Source organism: Arvicola amphibius, chromosome 8 (assembly GCF_903992535.2).
Source record: "Arvicola amphibius chromosome 8, mArvAmp1.2, whole genome shotgun sequence".
In the NCBI taxonomy this organism is placed as follows: Eukaryota; Metazoa; Chordata; class Mammalia; order Rodentia; family Cricetidae; genus Arvicola; species Arvicola amphibius.
Genome location: NC_052054.1, coordinates 77,963,626 through 77,985,664, shown reverse-complemented (window position 1 = coordinate 77,985,664; position 22,039 = coordinate 77,963,626). Strand labels below are relative to the sequence as shown.

General features: G+C 55.2%; 1 protein-coding gene across 1 annotated transcript in view; it reads left to right on the top strand.

Annotated features, from left to right (window-relative positions):
- Pak4 (p21 (RAC1) activated kinase 4) overlaps nucleotides 1–21,010 on the top strand; it is a 39,429-nt gene extending 18,419 nt beyond the window's left edge. Inside the window, exons 2-10 of the mRNA XM_038340579.1 lie at nucleotides 9,062–9,135; nucleotides 10,891–11,155; nucleotides 13,894–14,346; nucleotides 14,515–14,955; nucleotides 16,589–16,722; nucleotides 17,008–17,134; nucleotides 18,966–19,091; nucleotides 19,578–19,712; nucleotides 20,058–21,010. Coding sequence (XP_038196507.1) covers nucleotides 10,952–11,155; nucleotides 13,894–14,346; nucleotides 14,515–14,955; nucleotides 16,589–16,722; nucleotides 17,008–17,134; nucleotides 18,966–19,091; nucleotides 19,578–19,712; nucleotides 20,058–20,213 — 1,776 coding nt within the window. The 5' untranslated portion in view covers nucleotides 9,062–9,135; nucleotides 10,891–10,951 and the 3' untranslated portion in view covers nucleotides 20,214–21,010. The remainder of the gene's footprint in view (nucleotides 1–9,061; nucleotides 9,136–10,890; nucleotides 11,156–13,893; nucleotides 14,347–14,514; nucleotides 14,956–16,588; nucleotides 16,723–17,007; nucleotides 17,135–18,965; nucleotides 19,092–19,577; nucleotides 19,713–20,057) is intronic.
- Nucleotides 21,011–22,039: the final 1,029 nt, after the last annotated feature.

Genomic DNA, 22,039 nt, shown 5'->3' with positions numbered 1-22,039 from the left:
ACCTCCCTCAACTTCGTTCCCAGTGTCCCCCTTATCACAGTGTCCCCCATCACAGTGTCACTGTGTGTGTGTGTGTGTGTGTGCGTGTGCGCATGCTCATGTATGTGCATACATGTGGAGGTCAGAGGTTGATTTCCTCAGTCACCTCCACATTGTTGAGGCTGGATCTCACCATTTGCCTGGAATGACTAGCTACTGAGCTCCAGGTATCAGCCTGTCCCCACCTCCCCAGAACTGGGACTACAGACACATATGCCATGCCCAGCTTTTCACATGGGTGCCCAAAGCCAGCCCGGGTCTTTGTGCTTGCACAGACAGACAGTCACCACAGCCATCTCTCTAATGTTACTTTTCTTCGTAGACGGAATGTCCTTCTCCATAGCCCTCATTCCCCTGGCTGCCTTCCTCAGCTGCCTGGCCCGTGCTCCATCCTGGCTACTTTTCTCCACACCCACTCTGGTCTTCTGGATCCCACCTTCTCCAAGCAGAATTACAGCCCAAACTCATGCCTAACCCCAGCAACCTGCCGCAGCTTCCCATGGCCTGCCTCCACCATTTCATCTTCCCCTCATACCCTGTCCTTGCTGCCCTCCACCCAGCCTGTCAGCTGAATTCCAGATCTCATGTGGTGGGACTTCTGGTCAGAAGCCCCACAGGGCGTCTGGTGGACACTGATGACCTCGCAGAGGGACCACGTACAGGGAAGGAGGTTGCATCTGGCTGTAGCAGTAGCATGCGACTGGGTAAGGGTGGGAGGAAATGAGGGCAGTCGTGGGTATGGCCTGGGGGCTCCTGGTGGGGAAATGGCTGTAGCTGTGAGGCCCTAGTTGGTTTTCAGCAGAAAGGGACATGGTCAGATTAGCGCTACAAAGGTCTCCCTGACCCAGCAGAAAACCAGGCAAAGATATTGAATAGACACTTAGCAGAAGAGGACATTCTACCAGCTTCTGTGAGTATGAAAGGATCTCGGTAGACAGAAGAAGAAAATACAAATACAACCCAGGCTGAGCTGAGTGGTGAGCTGGGCAGACCTCTCCTGTGCTGCAGAGCAGAGGTGGACAGCTCTGATGCTGCATGTGACCAGTGGTGGCCCCGGACTTGCTGAGGGTGCTGGGAGCAAGGCAGTCCTCGTGCAGGGCCACTGGCATCGCTAACAGATGCTGCAAACACCTGCAAGGTGCTTGCTGTGTCCTGTTAGCATCCCTGCACTGCTTATGAGAGTAAAACACAAAGCTGCCAGGCTGGCCCCATGGAGCTGCCCAAGCCACCACAGCACTTCCACATGGCCGCCCGAGTGAGGGCCGGCATTCCGCAAAACGAGGCATGTTGAGATTCATAAGATACACATCTAAACATGCGTACAAAGTAACCGTGACTTGATGTTAGGCTGTGTGCTGAAATACCTCACACACTAATATTGCAGCAGAACAGGTACTATCTCTTGCCCCCTCCCAGGGAAGAGGCAGTGGTGCCATCATTCTGCACTCTCAAAAGCTCCTGGTCCTTCTCCTCCTATGCTGGGAATTTAACACAGGGCCTTGTGCATCCTGGGCAAGCGTGCTACCACTGAGCCCTGCACACCACAACCCCTCCCTGGTAGAGTCTAAGCAGGGGCTCTACTGTTAGACTGCCCTCCTTTTATACTTTGGTAGGGGTGAAATAAGGTCTTGCTTGCTGTGTATCCCTGGCTAGCTTGGTATTTACTATATCCTAGGGTGACCTCATATGACAATCACACTGCTCAGCCTACTGAGTGAACCACCACATCTGGCTATTTTTTTGTTTGTTTGTTTTTGTTTTTTGATACTGAGATAGGGTCTCATCTAGTGCCCCGGATGATCTTGAGTTCACTATAGTCCAGGCAGCCTTGAACTTGTGATCTTCCTGACTCTTGGGACCATCATCCTTACCCCTTCCTCTTTGGTTTTGCCACCTTTGACAGAGTCTGACAGCCACCTCCTTTCCACGGGTTTTGTGCATTATCAAAATAGTGTCCTAGGCTTTTTTATTGAGACCCACCCCCATGTAGTGCAGACCGTTAGCTCCCCATGCTGTCCTTCCAGGGACCCAGGAGATCACACCAAAGGGCGTTTGTCTTGTTTCCTGTGTGGTGACTGCTCTAAACCTTTCCACGGGCCCATGGACTGGCAAGCGTTGCTTGTGCTGTACCCAGGAGAACACTTGCCAGGTCCCTGGTGTGTTTCCACCTGACTGGTGCTGCCAGAGTCCTCCCTCCCAAGTGCCAGCTGTGTGGCAGGGCATGTTTTGGAGTAGGTAAAGGTGCTGTGTATGTAACGTGTTGCATTTTGTGGGGTTCTTTTAAGGGCGCAAGTATACTCATGGAACACATGTGTCTCTCCAAAGGAAAAAAACCAAGGTGCCTGGGGAGAGCATATCCTGCCTCTGTTTACCCTTTGGTACCTTTTGGCATTGGTACCATGTGACCATGTCCTCAAGACAGGAGAGATGAAAAGGAAAGGGACAGGGGGCTGGAGAGATGGCTCAGTGGTTAAGAGCTTTGCTTGCTCTTCCAAAGGTCCTGAATTCAATTCCCAGCAACCACATGGTAGCTCATAGCCATCTGTAATAAGGCTTAGTGCCCTCTTCGGGCCTGCACTGTATACATAATAAATAAATAAATCTTTTTTTAAAAAAAAGAAAGGAAAAGAAAGGGACAGACAAGCTCCTGTGTGACAAACCATGACTAGTGAGTCATGCTCTCAGCGCTCCTCTTAGTCCTGTCTCCTGGAGCTGGCCAGAGCTGGCCAGGCCGCACCACCTCCCCCACCAGAGCCCAAACCTGCCTGTCTGGTTGCAGGGTGGGGGGGAGAGGCCCTACCTAACTCTTCTCTGGGTGGTTGCTTCCTAGATGCCCTGCCCCCATGGGGAGGCGGTGACCAGAGACCTGGGACTTTTGGCTCTTCCAGGCCTTGTTCTGCAGTGGGGAAGGAGTGGGACTGGAAGGACACAGGCAGCCCTCGCCGCTTGCTGGTGGTCCTCATGGTTCTTCATAGGGGCTCCACAGACCGCGCCTTGTGCTCATTGGTCCAGAGCCTGCCTTCTAGGTGCCCCCCCCCCCCCAACTTGGGACAGGGCATTTTTGGCCAGATTGCCCGCCACCAAATATGCACGGAGCTTGGTATATTTGGGGGCTACAGACAGTAGTAGACAGAGGTCAGATGCCGTGGCCAGGCCCGGAGGACATGTGTGGTCCAGCCTAGGCTGATAGGAAATGCTTGCTGAACAAGTACAGGAGGCGGGCTCTGGTTGTGCCCTCACACTCTGTCCTCAGAATGACAGACAGAGCCTTACACTGAAGGAGACCTCTGCTCAGGGCCAGCAGCCAGCTGGGATTCTCAGAAGGGGTCAGGAGCAGAGGTAAGGGAGGAGGCCCCTCCCAGAGTGGCTGTTGTTCAGAATGGAGGTACCGAGCAACACTGCCTCATTCAGAGCAGTTGGTTAAGGGTATAAGCATCAGGGGGAATGAACTGCCTCTAACTCCTGGCACTCAGCTTCCCTGTGTTCCCTTGCTGCCTTGGGCCAGTCACATAACCTCTATGGACTTTGGGGTCCCTCTGCTGTGCAGGAGGCTGCTAAAGCAGCTGGCCTGTGCTGGGCAGTGCTGATGCGAGAGGACTTGGGCATGAGCACGGCTCCTTCAGGTGAGCTGCTCTCCCCAGCAGGGTCGTGGGGTTGTATTGGTCCCAGTCTCCCAGTCTCCTCCGTACTACCATTCTCCCTCCCATCACCCATCTCTCCACGTTCAGCTCCCCTGCCTGTACCACTTGCTACAATCCCACCAGGGAAGGAAAAGGGGATGGTCTTGCAAGGAGAGAGCTCTCTCAGGTTTTTAAGTGGATTTAGTCCATCACATTGGCGCCAAACTGTTGCAAGGAGAGAGCCGCTTGTTTGTTCTGGCCACCCGGCTAGCTTACACTTGAAATAATCACACAGAAATTGTATTAATTAAAACACTGCTTGGCCCATTAGCTCTAGTTTCTTATTGGTTAATTCTTACATCTTAATTTAACCCATTTCTATTAATCTGTGGATCACCATGTGCCAGTGGCTTACTGGCAAGATTCTAAATGGCGTCAATCTCAGGCTGGAGGGTCCATGGGTTCTCCCTGACTCTGCCCTTCTTCCCAACACTCAGTTCTGTCTTCTCCGCCTACCTAAGTTCTGCCCTATCAGGCCCAAAGCAGTTTCTTTATTCATTAATCAATGAAAGCAACACATGAACAGATGAACCTCCTACGCCAGGATGGGGCCCACCAGGTTCTCTAGCTGCTCCCCACCTCAGAGGGCCCACGTGCAGCCCTCAGCTCAGCCCTAGGTCTCCAGAGGCCTATCCTGCACCCAGCTCCTTCCCCATTGTCTCCAGAGCAGCCTGGGTAAGCCCCGCCCGCTTTCCTGGGCCCTATTATCCAACCTGTGTGTGGAGGGGGAGTTGGTAGGATGAGTGTGCCTGTTGAAGTGGAGGCAAGTCCTGCGAGACCAGGCTGTGGCTGGGGTCCCTGCCAACCTTCCCCTCTGTCCCTCAGCTATGGGCCACCCTCCCAGGCCTACTGGCTCCAGCCCCACCTCCCGCCTCCCTGCTTCCCGCCCTCTGTGGGTGGGAGCCACAGCTCCAGTTGAGCTGTTACCAGAGTTAGGCTGTGTCCCCACCACTGCTAGAGACCTTTGGGTGTAGAGGCAGCTGGCCAGTCTCAGGGTACCTTCAAGCCTGTCTCTCTCTTTGCACTGGGAGGTCTGGCCACCAGTTGCCCTTGGAGCAGTGGCCCAGGAAGCAGGAGAGAATGGTAGAGGTAAGCAGGCTGCCTACGGCCCTTAGGAGAGGGCAGGGCTGGCCACTGGAGCCAGTGTGTGTGGGATGGCCACACCTTTCTTAAGTCCAGGGGTGGGGTGACTATTGTTCCCATGTGTGAGGTGGCAGGCTCCTGGGAACTTGGTGTCTGAGCACAGGCCCCTGAACCTCTGTGCAAACATCTTCCTGGTGACCCTTGAGTGAGCTGGTGTCAGACATTAGGAGCTCATTGCTTGCTGTGCGTGGCCCTGCACTTGTGTGGGTCTCAGGGTCTAACCTTGTAGCCTGGGTTGTAGTCCTCAGTACATCCTTCAGCAGGTTTAGCAGTTGCTAGACCCAGGGATTGTGTGTATATGTGCAACCACGTACCTGCAGAGAGTCTGGGGCTCTTATGTATCATAGCTCTTGCGGTATCTTTAGGGAGCCTCTGCCTCTTTGGGGTGAGGAAGCTCTTCATGATTCAGAGCGACCCACAGTGGGCTGCACAAGGGTCCCCGGCCCTTCCACTTGCTGAGCACTTTCTCTGAGCCTAGGCCTGCAAGCTACTTCCCTGAATCCCCTCTGGTGCCTCCTAAGCTTCCTCCTCCAGGCTGTGCGGGTACCTATGTTTGGGGGGCAGGAAGTTGGTTCTGAACTCACTTTAGCATGCTCCACAGTGAACACTGACCCAGCCGCTGGCTCCTCTGCTCATGTGCCACGACAGCTGCCACTCGTGCTCAGGATGCTATGAGGTGGAGGGTGGATGACTATGGGCTCCAGCTAATCAGGGGTTTTCAGGGTGACTGCATGTTTCTGGATGGCCAGCACGTCTGTCTGTCCGTGGGCTTGTTTGGTTTACTGTTGCAGGGCCTGTGATATAGCAAGTGTGTGTTGTATTAATAGCTATCACTGGCTGCATGGTAGCGGAGGGTCTTTGAGGTGGCCTGGTGTGTGAGGTGGCATGTCAGAAGGGGGCAGACCAGGAGCCTTCTTTCTGCCTCTCTTCATGCAGGGCTTCAGGGGAAGAATGGAGGAAGCCTGATCAGATGTCTCCAGCCCTCAGAGCTCACGTATGCTCTTAGGTTTTCTGTGGCAGCTTTCCCATCTTGGGCACTGTGGGGATGAGCACAGGACAACTGTGCCTGGCCAGATTAGAGCAGTGGCTGGCCGGGCAGCTTCTCATTCAGCCTTACTCTGCAGTTCACCCTCACTGCCCCGTGGTGCACACATCTGGCTATAATGGCCCTACTCCTGGATTCTTGAGGTTCCCAGTCGAGTGGATGAGACAAACCAGTCCTCAGACCGTGGCAGCTTGTCATACTCCCCATCCCAGCTCTGGGGAAAGTGACACTACCACGTATATGCTAGGAGGGGGACTGTGACCGGTGTCCTCCTTGTGTTCTTATTCAGCCGTTATTTCATGCTGCAGCAGTAGCAGGGATAGTAGCAGCAGCAGCCTGTGGGAGGACCATGCCATCCCTAGTCTACATACCTTACTTGTTCTAACTGTCCTAACAGGTCGGGGCTGAAAAGCAGAGGGTACACTGAGGCAGGGAGAGCTCTTTTGGAGCTGGTTGCTCATTCCTTCTGGAAGTATGGGAGTATAGGAGGAGCATTTGCTTCTCAGGCAAGGTTGGAGTAGAGCAAGGGGTGCAGGGGGTAATTGGAAAACATGAATATCCCACAGCTTGAAGAAGTCAAGAGATTAAAAAAAGAACAAAGCTGAAATAAGCATTTCAAAATAAAGTACAGTTTTGGTGCACGTCTTTAATCCTAGCATGGGGAGACAAAGGCAGGTGGATCTGTGAGCTCAAGGCCAGCCTGGTCTACAGAGCGAGTTCCAGGACAGCCAGAAGCCCTGTCTCAAACACAACAAAAAACCAAATACGTATTACAGTTTTTAGTGTGTGTCTTTGGCTGGGTGGAGCTGCCTGTCATACTGTTCCATCTGTCTGTCTTCTCCATGGGTACCTAGTCACCCCTTCACATTTAGGGTCCAATAAGAAACTCCCAACACTGGCTCAGAATAGCCCCTGCCCTGAGGTTTCTGGGAGCCAGGGGGCTTGTGTGGTGACTTCCCAGGGCCACAGGTCCCTCATGGTAGTGATGGCCATGTCAGCACTAGAGCAGAATGAAGTACATTTATGACAGGGATGGGTTTTCAGGCATCTTTTCTGTGGTCAGCTGTCTCACCAAAGGTCCTGGGAGGGAGGCCAGTAGGCCCATTCCCCATGGGACCAGGACAGCCTTGGTAGGAGGTGCAGTCCAACCCTTGCAGTGCCAGCGCAGGAGAAGAAAGGCAAGGTCTGGAGCCAGGGAGGTCGAGGCAGCATGGTGGTCAAGCCCAGGCTGTGGTGCTTCTCAGGTTCAAATCCTGGCAGCCTCTTGCTGGCTGAGTACCTGGACAGGGGATTTCTTTCTGGAGTCTCAGTTTCCTTCCAGACAACTGGGATAATGATCCTTCTGTCATAGGACTGTGCAGGTGGCATAGGGCTGGGCACCATAGACAGGGTCTACCTATGCCAGGCCCTGGAAGGCGTCCTGCTCTGATGTCTACCCTGACTTTGCCCCTGGCTTAAATAAGGACCCTCTGCCTCTTTTTCCTTATTTAAGGCATGTGCTCATGGCCTCTTGTGGATCAGGAGCAAAGGTTGAGGGATGCTGGGTAAAGTGCTTCAAAGAGAGGTGGCGCACAGTAGGTGCACATTCCTGCTGCCTACTGTCATTGCCATGGTGATTAGCGTTGAGCACTCCTAGCTTCTACTAGAGGCTCTGGGCCATGCCCTAGTGCCTTGCTTGTTTTGTGTTCTTCGTGACTCCTTGTAAAAGCTGCCGGAAGCAGCTACTGTCATCACCATCTTAACAAGAGGAAACTGAGGCCTGAGTGCGGAGCTCTTTCCCTGGGGTCACACATTGAGCTTCCCAGCGTGAAATGTGGGCTGGGTCTTCTCAGAAAAATTAGGTCATGCCGTGCTAGTTAGCCTCAACAGGTTTTGAGGCTCGGGCTGAAGAACTCTGAAGTTCCTAACCCACGAAGTCAGGAGCTGCTAACGAGAGCCTGGGTGTGGCCTATACCAGGTCATTATAAACATGGCTAGTTCCTCTGTTTGTCCTTCCCTCCATATGCTGCCCAAAGGAAGGGGTGGCCCAGGCAAATATCCGGAGGTGTGCCCTTCCGCCTTCTGCAGGGTCACAAGTGGCTACAGTGTGCAAGGGGGCTTGTAGGTTATGGGTGGGGTCTGTGTGTGGGAGCACAGGAAGGCACTGCCCCATCTCCCCCACTTTTCCATCCTGAGAGCCTCCCTAGGTTTGGTGAGAGATCACAGCCTTGGGCTGCCTGGGTGTGGGAGGGGGGAGTGGAGAGTAGAGCCAAGAGTGCAAGATGGGGAGCAAGCTAGACACCAGGTCACAGCGCCTGCCTCCACACCGTGCCAGGCAGCGTGAGGCTTGCCTCTGTTGGGGTTGTAGAGTAGAGACAGGCCTAGCTCCAGGGAGGCCCGGGAAGGGGTCTGGGTAGCCTAGTGCAGAGGTCAAGGTGATGGGGATGGGCCAGACAGGAAAGGCTGGGAGGCGGGGTACATGGTGCTGCGCGGACAGAGAAGACTGGAAGCCAGAGTTGCCCATTCAGCTCCAGCTGTCCCAACCCTCAGCCAGAACCTCTGGACCAGCTGGGAAAGCCCTGTCCAGACCTAGGGCTGGCCACCTGCCTGCCTCTTGGGATCAGTTGAGACAGGCTGGCTGCTGAGTCCCGTCCCCCCCACCCCACAACCTGCCTCTCACTTGGCTGTGTTGCCAAACCGGTTTCCCTGGCTTCCTGCCCATTAATGTCCTTGTGGGCTGAGCTGGTGGCTCCCCAAGAACAAGAGAACTGTGCCAGGAGGTGGGGCTCCCTGAACACTTCCCCAGCAGACTCTCGGTAGGGCTGGGGCTGGGGCTCCGTGCTGGCCCAGTACCTGCCCTTCACCCTGTCAAGTACTGGGAAGCCAGGTTGGAGGAAGATGGAAGTCCTCTGTGGCACACTTTGGTCCTTTGAGCTTCCACTCATGGGTGACTCCTATAGGAAGCCTCCCGTTGGCCATCCCTCCATGGCTGGTAGCTCTTTGTCAGTCCAGTCCCTACCCGTGTGCACTGCCACTATCTAGGGACTGGTCTGTCTGCCCACGTGGACACCGAGTGAGTGGGTCATAGGTTGTCATCATCTCCCACACTAGCCAGCCAGGGTACAGAGGGGGTTAGTGAATGACTCAGTGACGGTCTTTTTTTCCTTTCTTGCAGATGATTAACTCAAAGCCCCAGGAGGAGACGTCACCCACGCAAGGGTGTTTCTAGTCCAGCCAGCTTCAGACCAGGTCTGTGTGACTGCGGAGCTCCTTCTCTGGGCCAGTCTTCCTGGCATAAGGGGTGAGAGTGAGGGGCAGAGGAAGGGGCTGCTTCTTGTGCCTCGCCTGCCTGGCTTCCTCTGTGGGGCGCTGCCACCATCCTCCCCTTCATCTGGGGGAGCCTAGGGCCTCCTGCTTGCTGCACAGAGCTGCACTGCTGGCTGCAGCCCAGACCTGTGTGTTTGCTTCTGAGTCCGCCTCGCCAGTCATCCAGAGTAGCCTGACCCACTCTCCACCCCGGAGAGCCGTGGGCTTGCCACCCTCCCGCCTCCTGCACAGCTGAGACTGCAGGGATGCATGCCAGCCTGTGGCCCTGGCCGGGCTCATCCTTGGACTCATTGTCATTGGTGTTATTTGTTTTTAATTTAATTTTAAAAAATTATTAGTTTTTAAATTTTATGTGGGTGTTTTACCTGCATATAATCTGTGCATCACATGTGTTCCTGGTGTCCAGATCAGAAGAGGGCATCAGATTCCACTGGAACTGGAGTTACAGACAGTTGTGAGCCACTGTGTGGGTGCTGGGAATTGAAACCAGGTCCTCGAGAAGAGCAGTCAGTGCTCTTACCTGCTGAGCCTTCTCCAGCTTCCCATCCCTTTTTTTGAGACAGGATCTCTCTATGTAGTCCTAGCCTAGAACTCACTATGTAGACCTGGCCTTGAACTCACAGAGATCTCCCTCCAAGTACTAGGATTAAAGATGTGTGCCACTATGCCTGGCTCAAGGCTTTTATTTGTGGGTGGTACTATCTAAGTGCCCAGTTGAAGACCCAGGCCCTAAATATAGGGTAATGTCACATTGTGGAGGGGCATCCCATGTGTCTGTAGCCACTGGTTGTGGTGACCAGACTGGAGGTGGGGACTGCTGGCTGCACACACTGGCATCCTCACAGTGTGCCAGGCCCAGGGTTGGGCCGGGAGGGCTGTGTGTTTAGGCACTGTTAGTGTGAGTGACGTGGGAAGACAAAAGCACTGTGTATGAGCACCACAGGCTCCCCACGGGGGACGTCATGGCCGGCGGGCTGTGTGGTTGGGGCTCCGTGATAACTGAACGAGGAAAGGGAGGGAGCTCGGGGATAATAGGGAAGGATGTCCCAGCCCTGAAGTATGAGAGCTTCTGGGAGATGTGGTCTCTGGCCACAAGAAGATGCTAGCTGTAGCTGTGAATAGGAGACAGTTGAGCCTGACCCGCCAGCTCAGCAATTCTCAACCTGTGGGTCGTGACCCTTTCACTGGGGTCACCTAAGACCATCCGAAAACACACATTACAGTTCATAACAGTAGCAAAATTACAGTTATGAAGTAGCAACAAAAATGATTTTATGGTTGGGATCACTACAACATGAGGAACTGTAATTTATTTATTAGTTATTTTTGTTTTTCAAGACAGGGTTTCTCTTTGTCTCTTTGGCTGCCCTGGAACTCACTCTGTAGACCAGGCTGGCCTCGAATTCATAGAGATCCATCTGCCTCTGCCTCCCTAGTACCGAGTTAAAGGCGTGCACCACCACAGCCCAGCTGAGGAACTGTATTAAAGGGTCTTAGCGCTAGGAAGGTTGAGAACCACTGCTCTGATTGCTCGTGAGGAACGAAAGTAGAGGGCTCAGGAAGAGACTACTGCCCCCTGCTGGTATGTGGGAGAGAGAACTGCTGAACGGTCGGGGCAGAGACAGAGTGACAGACCATCTGCCTCTGGTCCCACCTCCCTTGGCTTCTCTCCTGCAGGTGCCTGTGAGAGCCCAAGCCACCCACTTTTGCACACTTGCTGTGCTAGGGCCCTGGAACCATGTTTGGAAAGAAGAAGAAGCGGGTGGAGATCTCGGCCCCATCCAATTTTGAACATCGTGTGCACACGGGCTTTGACCAGCATGAGCAGAAGTTCACAGGGCTGCCCCGCCAATGGCAGAGTCTGATTGAGGAGTCAGCACGCCGACCCAAGCCCCTCATCGACCCTGCCTGCATCACCTCCATCCAGCCTGGTGCCCCCAAGGTAGCCATCACCATTTCTGCCCCTCAGCCATGCTGTCATCAATCTTGGCCTCCTTGCAGAACCACCTCTGTATCTTAGTGCCAGCCTTTCACCCACCAGCCCCATCCAGGAAGTCCATGCTGGCCCCAGCACCACACCCTCAACCGTGGTCTCCCCAGTGCTTCCTGATGTAGGAGACAGCCCCTTCCCAGACAGCTGCATTCCGAGGGCTGAAAGGGGGCAGCTGAGCAAGTGGGAGCAGGAGAGAAGCTGTGGCCCCAGTGAGGCGCCAAGTCATCCAGTCTTGTGGGGGTTTCCCTGTCATCCTGAGCAAAATGGCAGAGCTGGAACGGGACCTGAGGTCTGGATCCAAGATCTCTCCCTACCCTTCCTCCACCTCCGTGTGCAGTGAGAAATTGTGGTCTCTTGCCCGGCACAGGCTGTAGCCACGCTGGCCTAGTGATAAGAATGCCCCTGCTGGGCCTACTGAAGCCAACTTTGGAGCTGGATTCAGTCCACGGGTGGCGGGGCCCGGGGGAGTACAGCCAAGCTTGTCCCCAGTGGGTCCCCAGTGGGTGGAGTTGGGTGTGCCTGTGGTCAGCAGGCTGGGTGCCTGGCACTGCAGCTGACTCATCCTCTCCCAGCCACCAGCCCAGGCCTGGCAGGAAAGAGGCAGAATCAACAGGGTGTCCATGGCCATGGTGCTTAAGCCCAGGCGGGCATCTTTCTTGTTGTTTCTGTGGCCCTCACAGGGTCACGTGAGAGCCTTACCTTCTCTCCATTGCTTAGAAAGCCCCTCTTGTGATCTGACTCTATGTGGATTTCTCATGTATGACCCGGGCCATCTGGGAGCCAGTAACTGCCTCTGGAGTAGCCCTGCATTTCTGGTTCTGGTCCCCAGACAGCCCACCCCAGACCCTCCCATGGCCCACAAGGCTCTGTGGCCATTTCTCACAGGTTATATCCATGCTGGATGTCCCCAAAATTTCACCCCTGCTCCTTGCACCCTCCACCCCTCCATACCCCTACTTCCAGCCTGCAAGGGGACGACACTGGCCCTGATTCACATGGGGGCACCTTAGCTGGTACTGCCTACACACCAAGGTTCTTGGCCATTGACCCCAAGTCTAATTCCAAAGCCTGGCAGGTGTCCACTGAATGAAAAAATAAATAAAAAGGAGGGCATGACTGCTGCCAGGTGTGGTGGGAGAGAATGTTCGTTGTAGATTTGAGGGAGAGCATAGTCAGAGTGGACATGCCTGGGCCATGTGAGGAGAGCGGGAGGGGAGAGCCAGGAGACCAAGCGGCCAGGATGGTGAAAGGTAAAAAAGGTAAAAGGGCCGGCTCAGCCAAAACGGCTGGATTATCCAGGGAAGGGCAGCTGGGGGAAGGGCTGCCCAGCCCCTGGGCTGGAGAAGTTTAGGGTGGGGGACAGGGTATGCCAGCCAGAAGGACCCTGTAACAGGTAGGCACTGAGGGATGCTGGGAGAACCTGGTAGCCAGGTCAGCTTCAGGGTGTTAAATAGGCATCTTAGCTATTTGTCTGGGGTTTGAGACCTAGCATCCACTTTTCTTTCTTGGCTCCCTGCACAAGGCCAGGCTTCCAGGCAGGCAGGCAGGCAGGGCCCCAGACAGGCTGGAACCACAGGTTGTTCCTGTGAGCTCAGCACACCCTCCATCTATTAGAGGCCATCCAGGTCCTGTCTCTGCCTGCCACCTGGGGGCAGTGGTGGGACAGCTCCCCAACCTCCGTCTGCGCATGCATGCGCGCGTGTGTGTGTGTGTGTGTGTGTGTGTGTGTGGTGTGTGTGTGTGTCAGTGTGTGTGTGTCTGTGCATGTATGTGTCTGTCTGTGTGTGTGTTCTGCTTCCCTCCTCCCTTCCTCCCAGCTGATGAAGGCATAGCATAGATGGGGCCGTAAATGGCAGCAAGAGCACTCAGTCCTTGGATGCTCACGGTGTACAGCAGCCTGGTGGGTGCACAGCTATGTCAGCTGGCACCAAGGGCCCACAGGGAAGAGGGAAAGAGCCAGAGACCTGCGGGCTAGCATTTAAGCTAGGAGTTAGAAAGGCCTCAGAGACCTGGCAGAGAGAGTGAGGCAGCGGTGGAGACGTTTGGAAGATATAGGTTGTGGGCAGGACAAAGAGCTGCTGGGTGCATGTCTGGTGTACTGGGAAAACTGAAGAAGCTGTGTGCCTGGGGCTGAGGGTATAGAGGAAACATGGTGGCCACAACTCAGTAGGGGCAGGGACCTGTGAGGGCTGGTGGTTCAGGGCGTATTCCAGTTGCTATTTGCCACATGGCTCCCAGGCCTTCTGGCCTTGACTTCAGGCTGTGGGCTTTCTATTCTACACCCCATCCTTTGCTCTAGGGGATCAGAGTACATGGTTTGGGGGTTAATGATGCTGGCAGCCTGCAAGAGAGGAAATGCTGAGCCAAGTGGCCTGTAATTTGCAGCTTTCGTGGGTTGATTACAGACTGTGTTTACCTCCCTCGCCCCAGTCCACAGGGCAGAACCTGCCATCAGGCTGGGAGCCAAGGAAAATCAAGAGGCACTTGGGGGAGACCCCAGAGTGGGTGATGGGCATGAGAGCAGTTCTTGGGGCACTGTAGAGTCCCCGTCACCCCACCTCATCGTCACCACACCATCACATCACTCGTCTCTGTCTTGTTTTCGTGTTGTATTGTCTTGTTTCTGTGTCGGATGCCACCTGTGTCCCCTCCTTCCTGGCCTTACCCTGCCATTGCCTGGACCCCAGACCATCGTGCGTGGCAGCAAAGGTGCCAAGGATGGGGCCCTCACACTGCTGCTCGACGAGTTTGAGAACATGTCCGTGACGCGCTCCAACTCCCTGCGCAGAGACAGCCCACCACCACCTGCGCGTGCCCACCAGGAGAATGGAGTGCTGGAGGAGCGGGCAGCCCCAGCCAGAGTGGCCGCAGACAAGGCTGGAGGAAGAACCCGGGCCACAGGCCACAGCGAGGCAGGCAGTGGTGACAGACGGCGGGTGGGGCCTGAGAAAAGGCCCAAGTCTTCAAGGGAGGGCCCAGGAGGGCCCCAGGAGGCCTCCCGAGATAAGCGCCCCCTCTCTGGGCCTGATGTTAGCACCCCCCAGCCTGCCAGTCTGGCCAGCGGGGCGAAACTAGCAGCTGGCAGACCTTTTAACACATACCCACGGGCCGACACGGACCACCCACCCCGGGGTGCCCAGGTAACCCCTCCCCCACTTCAGCACCTCAGTGTCCTCTTCCCTTGCTTCTTTTGCCCCAGCCACATCCCAGCTCCTGTGCCTTTCTCATCCTGACTGCGCATGTGTGTCATCCAGCTGGGGAGAGTTGATGCAGCCTCCACTCACAGCACCTCCTTTCTTCCTTTGCAGGGGGAGCCACACAACGTGGCCCCTAATGGGCCATCAGCCACAGCCCTGGCAGCCCCTCAGTCTTCATCATGCTCCCGGCCTCCCACCCGAGCCCGTGGTGCTCCCAGCCCAGGCATGCTGGGCCCCCATGCCTCTGAGCCCCAGCTGGCACCCCCAACACGTGCTCTTGCTGCCCCTGCTGCACCCCCCACCTCTGGGCCCCCTGGGCCCCGTTCACCACAGCGGGAGCCCCAGCGAGTGTCCCACGAGCAGTTCCGGGCTGCTCTGCAGTTGGTAGTGGACCCAGGGGACCCACGTTCCTATCTAGATAACTTCATCAAGATTGGCGAGGGCTCCACAGGTATCGTGTGCATAGCCACCGTGCGCAGCTCAGGCAAACTGGTGGCTGTCAAGAAGATGGACCTGCGCAAGCAGCAAAGACGTGAACTGCTCTTCAATGAGGTAGGCGCAGTCCGGGAGCCCAGCACTGTCCTCCCCTCACAGCTGTCCCCGCCCAGCCCAAGGCTTCTGCCTGTGCCTCTGTCCCACCAAGTGCCCATGACCCAGGCTGATATGTTCCAACTAGTCCTGTGTTCTCCCTTCCAGACCGCTTCTCTCAAGGTCCTTGTCTCTGGGAAACCTATCATACCTCACTCTGGACCACAACCCAGTACCCTTTCCCTCCAGTCCCCCACTTCTGTGCAGTCTCCCTTGCCCTTGGTCTCCTACTCTAGCCTTTCTCTCAGGTCTACCCTGGACATTCTGTAGGTGACATCCAAGGGAGGACTCTGACACTGAAGCCTTCACAGGCCTTAGTGTGTATCTCCCGCGGTCCAGCCCTGCTGTTGCTGTTGCTGTTGTTGCTGTCTTATTCTTTGGCTCTTTTACTTTTTCTTGTTTTGGGGGGCCTGCCACTCAGCTCCCAGACAAAACACATGGAGGCTTATCCTTTTTTATGAGTGCCGGCCTTAGTTTGGCTTGTTTCTAGCCAGCTTTTAACGCAAATTATCCTGCTTACCTTTTACCTTTGGGCTTTTTCCTTTTCTTACTTCTGTATGTCTTACGTTCACTGTTACTCTGTGGCTGGCTGGGTGGCTGGTCCCTAGTGTCCTCTCCCTGTTCTCTCTTGCTCTTCCTCTCAGATTTCTCCTCCCATGTGTCCTCTCTGCCTGCCAGCTCCGGCTATCCTATCTCCAGCCTTGCTATTGACTGTTCAGCTCTTTATTGGACCAATCAGATAGTTTAGACAGGCAAAGCAACACAGCTTCACAGAGTTAAACAAATGCAACATAAATGAATGTAACACATCTTTGCATCATTAAACAAATGTTCCAGAGCATAAACAAATGTAACACATTTTAAGCTAATATTCCACAGCACAGCCTCTTGCCCTGTTATAGCCTGTTCCTGTCTAGCCAACAGCTAAGCACTTGGTTCAACCCCAGTTCTGGCTCTGAGTGTCAGCATCTTGGCATCCATCACAAAGGCAGAGAGGTGTGTGTAGGAATGACAGGTCCCTCCTGCCTCTGCCGTAGGAGGCCCAAGGTCCAGCTCAGAGTCTGTCCAGCTGCTTGTCTGTCTCCTAGCTCTTCCTCCCCAACCTTCACCTGTTCGTCACACCACATCCTAGTGCTCCATCCACACCAGGAATTCCTCGTTCTGCTAAACTGGTCTCTGTAAGCATAGTGTTCCCTACCACACCCTCAGCTCCTAGACCTTTCCCTCGCCAGTCGGTCCTTTGTCTAGCTCTCCATTCACCTTCCCCTGCACACACACCTTTTAATTTAGCTTTTATTCTTACCTGCTTGTCCTCTTCTCCCCTATGTCCCCCTGATGCTCAGAACACTCAAAGACCAGCCAGGACCCATCAGGATTAGAGAACCTGCATGGTGGGATAGGGATCCAGGGTGTACCCCTAGAATGGAGGGGTATGCCTCAGGCTGCCTTCAAAGTATTCTTGGTTTTGGAGAAGGGGACAGCTGGAATGATCCAGTTTGCCCCCAGTGCAGCCTGCTAGAAGCCAGTGAGGCTGGCTGGCGCCAGCTCTGGAGAAAAAGCCGATGCCCAGGGTCCCATGCTGGCTGTGCCCACGCAGGTGGTGATCATGCGGGACTACCGGCATGAGAACGTGGTGGAGATGTACAACAGCTACCTGGTGGGCGACGAGCTCTGGGTGGTCATGGAGTTCCTGGAGGGAGGTGCCCTCACTGATATTGTCACCCACACCAGGTACTGCTGGGCAACCTGCTGGCTCGTGTGCCCCCAGGGGTGGTGGAGCTGGGACCCTTCAGCCTCTGGTAATAGACAAGTCCCTCCAGAGTCTGGGTGGGGCAGTGAAGCCAGGCTCACAGGATGGGGGTCATCTTAGCTCCCCCAACCCCTATTGAAGCAGGTCCTTGTGACCTCTTCATGTCCTGAAGCAGAGTAGGGACCTCTCAGCTCCCCACCCTCACCACAGGGCTGGACATTCCCAGCAGGGCCCTGTCTGCCCAGTTGCTCCTTCTTCCCACACAGGATGAACGAGGAACAGATTGCCGCCGTGTGCCTGGCTGTGCTACAGGCGCTGTCTGTGCTCCACGCCCAGGGCGTCATCCACCGGGACATCAAGAGTGACTCCATCTTGCTGACCCACGATGGCCGGGTAAGTGGGAGAGTAGCTAGATGTGGGAAGCGGCTTTTGTCATTTCTTTTGCCTTTCAAGACAGTTTCTCTGTGTAGCCCTGGCTGTCCTGGAACTCTTTCTGTAGACAGTGCTGGCCTTAAACTCAGAGACCCGCCTGCCTCTGCCTCCCAAATGCTGGGATTAAAGGCATGCGCCACCAAGGCCCAACAGCTTTTCATCTTTTTTGACAGAACAGCTTGAAGGAGAAAGTGTTGTTTTGTTTCTGAGCATTTCAGAGGTTTCAGTCCATCATGGTAGAGTAGACTGGAGCCAAGCAGCTCTGGTCTTGGTGGCCAGGAAGCAGAAGAAAACTTGTGCTGAGACCTCCTTCCCTTCCTTCATTCAGCCTATAGAGTAGTGCCACCCAAGTGCAGGGTAGCCCTTGCCTCAGTTAACCCTCAGGCACCCCAAAGCAAGGCACCTCTCAGCCTTCTCCAGCGCCATCACAGCCAGCGCTGGGGTCCCTGCCCTGCCCTGTCCCCACTTCTGCTGCTGCTAGGGTGGCAGCTGAGCCTTTGTTTGGTGACTGGGAGAACAGCTGACTGATCTGTTCCTCACAACAGCCCAGAGAAGGGTCCAGATTGGTGGAGAGCACCTCCCTCAGCCCTCACAGAACTGCAAGTTAGAGACCTACCGGGGCCAGAGAAGAAGGGCTGAGGCAACAGCCATAGCTCCAGGCTATGGGCTCCCTAGCTGAGCAGCTGGCTGGAACTTGCTGTGTAAACCTGGCCAGTGTTGAGTTCACGGAGATCCTGGCTTTTGTTTGTTTTTGAGACAGGGTCTTCTGTGTCTCCCCCAAGGCCTGGTACGTGCTACACTGCCCCAGGCTGGATTCTCCTGCTTTAGACTCCCAGAGATTAAGGGCTTGCTCCACTGTCTCTTCCTCCAGACAGGACCCCCCAGGGCCTTGTTGGCCTGGCACTCAACCACTGGACACCTATGCCAGGTTTGCTGTGCACCGAATGTCGACCTCCCTCCTGGTCCTTGTGCTGTCCTGAGTGCCCCCCTCACGTTAGCAAGCCAGATGACGGTCTGGACCTGTGGCGTGAGGCCGACTGCTGGCTCCCCTCTTTAAATTGAGGTCTTGACTCTGAATCTGGGGCCATGGTTGAGTCACGTAGTACCCATAGTCCGAGGGCCATGAGTTCTGGGGGCCAGAAGAGCCATACACATCATCAAGAGTCCAGAAAAGCCCACAGCCCCAAGAGGGTGTGATTTCTAGGTACTAGTTATGGCAGAGGTGCACTCCCCCTAGGTACTAGTTATGGCAGAGGTGCTTTTCCCCCTAGGTACTAGTTATAGCAGAGGTGCACTCCCCCTAGGTACTAGTTATGGCAGAGGTGCACTCCCCCTAGGTACTAGTTATGGCAGAGGTGCGTTTCCCCCTAGGTACTAGTTATAGCAGAGGTGCACTCCCCCTAGGTACTAGTTATGGCAGAAGTGCACTCCCCATAGGTACTAGTTATGGCAGAAGTGTCTAGCCCCTCTCTCTTGTGCTCTGTCTCTATCTTGCTTTCTCTCTCTCACATACAGACACAGGCTGGACTGTGTTCCTCTTGAACCAGTAAATAGCACTTTCTCCCACTAGGTCCAAGGGCCAAGATCCCTGGGCTTTCAGAGCCAAGCCTATCTTGGTCCCTGCTGAGCCTTCACTGTGCAGGCCTTGAGCCACATCCACTAAGACCCTCAGGATAACTGAGAGCTCTGACAGGAGGGAGCAGAGCCCTCCCCCTGCTGCCCAGTGGAGCCTCTGTGTCTGAAGGCAGCCAGGTAGGCAGGCACCTCTGACCTGCAGCCCCTGTCTGTCCAGGTGAAACTGTCCGACTTTGGGTTCTGCGCTCAGGTGAGCAAGGAGGTGCCAAGGAGGAAGTCACTGGTGGGCACACCCTACTGGATGGCCCCAGAGCTAATCTCCCGCCTTCCCTATGGGCCAGAGGTAAGCCCAGTGGTGGCCCCCTACCCAGTCCTGAGCAGCGTGTGTGTGAAGATAGCCTGAGTTTCCTGGCTGTTGCTAGGGAAAGGGTGCCACCTTCATTCTGGCTGTAGGAGCCACCTAGGCCTGCCACTAGATGCTGTGCCTTGTCTAGCCCCGAAGTTTCCTCCCTGTCAGTCAGCAAACTTGAGTCCCACTAGACATGGGGGTGGACAGGCTGGAACAAGGTCCCACAGGGAGCCAGGCTGGCATGAGAATCACTGGGGCTCTCAGTCACAGTGGCTTGTAAGTGACAGCTCAGACACATTAGCAGTCCATGGTGGCTGATGTTCCCTAGACCTAAGAATTCAGGGTAGGCCAGCTTCTGCTGTCCTCGGGTTATAGGCCCAGGACTAAAGAGGTGGGGGACCAACTGGGGGCCATGCTTCCTGGGCTTACAGAGGATTGACTGCCCTCTGCACTCGGCCCTCTGTCCCTCTCCCACCCTAGGTGGACATCTGGTCACTGGGAGTGATGGTGATCGAGATGGTGGATGGGGAACCCCCCTATTTCAACGAGCCACCCCTTAAAGCCATGAAGATGATTCGGGACAACCTGCCACCCCGACTGAAGAACCTGCACAAGGTGAACAGAATTAGGCTGTGCCATTGGTGACTCCCGGTGGCACCCCCAGGCCAGAGACAGAGCCACAGGGGCCCTTCAGCCCTAGGCTACCCCAAGGTTGCCTGATTGTAGGTCTGTCCTGTAGGAGGATTTGCATGTGGGAAGGGGCTGCCCCACCCTCCCTGCACTCCCTGCTAAACTACAGAAATGGGAAGGAAATAAGCCTTAGGGGTCTTTGGGTGTTGTGCCCCTTGTGGCTCAGTGGTAGCTCCGACCCGCCCTAAGATGCCATCAGCCCACAGGACCTTACAGGAAAGTGGCCCTGTAGCAAGTAACCCTGTCCTGCTGACCTCTGCTCCTCCACAGGCCTCGCCATCTCTGAAAGGCTTCCTGGACCGCCTGCTGGTGCGTGACCCAGCCCAGCGGGCCACTGCTGCTGAGCTACTGAAGCACCCATTCCTCACCAAGGCGGGACCACCGGCCAGCATCGTGCCCCTCATGCGCCAGCACCGAACCAGATGAGCCGGAGCCAGGTCCTGAACCAAAGAGCCCTAGGCCCCCCTGTCCAGCAGAGGCCAGTAGGGGCCGACCCGCTCCCGCAGCCCATGAGACACTGTGGGGAGCCACCATCACTGTGCTGGGGGTTTCGTGGGACCCAACTACTGAACTCTGGTTTTGGTTCCGTGACTTGTAAAGCAGCACCGGGACATGTGGGAGCGAGCGACCTCCCTGGGTCCCTCACCCTCCAGGACAGAGGAGAGAAGGTAGCTGCCCCATCACTGGGAATCTGTATCAGGGGCCACAGGGGCACAGATGACAGACACTATGAGAAAGGTATATGTGGGGGAGAGAGAGTGGTGTGCGTGCTATGTGCGTGCGTGCTATGTGCGCACGTGTGTGTGTGTGTGTGTGTGTGTGTTCAGAAAGTCCACCTCCTCTGTCCTCAGTCTGCCAGTAGGGAACTTGGGCCTTGCCTGGTGCCCAGCCCCTGACCCTGAGCCATTGAAGGGTCAATCATGAATGTTTGAAGAGTGGCCTTTTCCCGGAGCCCCACTCCCTCTTTCCACAGGAGAGACGGGTTGGGCTTGCCCCCCCCCCCCACCCTCTGCAGCAAATGACTACTGCACCTGGACAGCCTCTGTTTTCTAGGATTCTATTTATATTGTCATTTTATAACACTACCCGGGTCTCCTGGGGACAGATGGTCCCTGACCTATGGGGTGGCCCAGGGACAGAGCCACTTTGAAGAATCAGGTTCCTGTCCCCCATCCCCCACCACTCCCTCAAGTTAGTTTTACAATTAAAACATTTTCTTGTTTTGTGGTGTGTGCTGTATGAAGGCCCCATATCCCGGTGACCTGGAATTACTGTTTCCTCCTTTATATTTTTTTAATGGTTTATTTAACTTTATTTTATGTGCATTGGTGTTAAGGTGTCAGATCCCCTGCAATTGGTTCTTCAGACAGTTGTGAGTTGCCATGCGGGTGCTGGGAATTGAACCTGGGTCCTCTGGAAGAGCAGCCAGTGCTCTTAACCACTGAGCCATCTCTCCAGCCCCCTTGTTTCCTCCTTTAAAAAAAATTGTTGTTTTGAGACAGGGTCTCTTAGGCTGACTCAGCTCACCATGTAGCCTGGGTTAGCGGCAGACTCGCAGCACTCCCCTGCCTCTGTCTCCTGGTTGCTTCTGTGATTACAGGAGAATATCGCCAGCCTCCACACATGGCCTCGACCTGGAAGTGGTCGGTGTTGGTCCTCTAGTGTAGGAACCAGCAGACGAGCTCTTTGGGGTTAACTGAGGCTCAGTACCTGGAGCTAGCAGCCAGGGACACTGGTCTAAGGAGAGGCCTCCAAGCCCAACGATGGGGGAGAAGGGCATTAGCGGTGAGCACCCTGCCTTTGCTATCTGAGCAAACCCATCCCAGACTCTGAGACCCCCCAAGAGTAAGCTAGTGAGGGAGTGAGGGCCAGTGGGCTCCCAGCCACCAGGATTTGGACTCCGGGCTGTGCAGTCCGCTCCATGTCCACTACCATACAGCTCTGGCAGGGTCGGGACCGTATGTGGTGGAGCCATGCCAGTGCCTGGTGACCTTACAGATGTAGAGATTCCAGAGCCCTGCAGCTGGGTACCAGAGCTCCCTTGGCAACTGAGCGCCTCTGAGAGGTTCCACAGTGCAGGTGAAGAAATGACCCAGGACAGAAAATCAGCTCCCCTGCTGTATGCTCTACTCCAATTTGACCACTGGTTTGAACATCTTCAGTCACTGTCCCTGCATTGGGAGGGTGGCTCCGGGTCTCACAGTAGAAGTTTCTGTGAGAGGTCCACCCCTCTCCCAGCTCTGCCTCCTGCC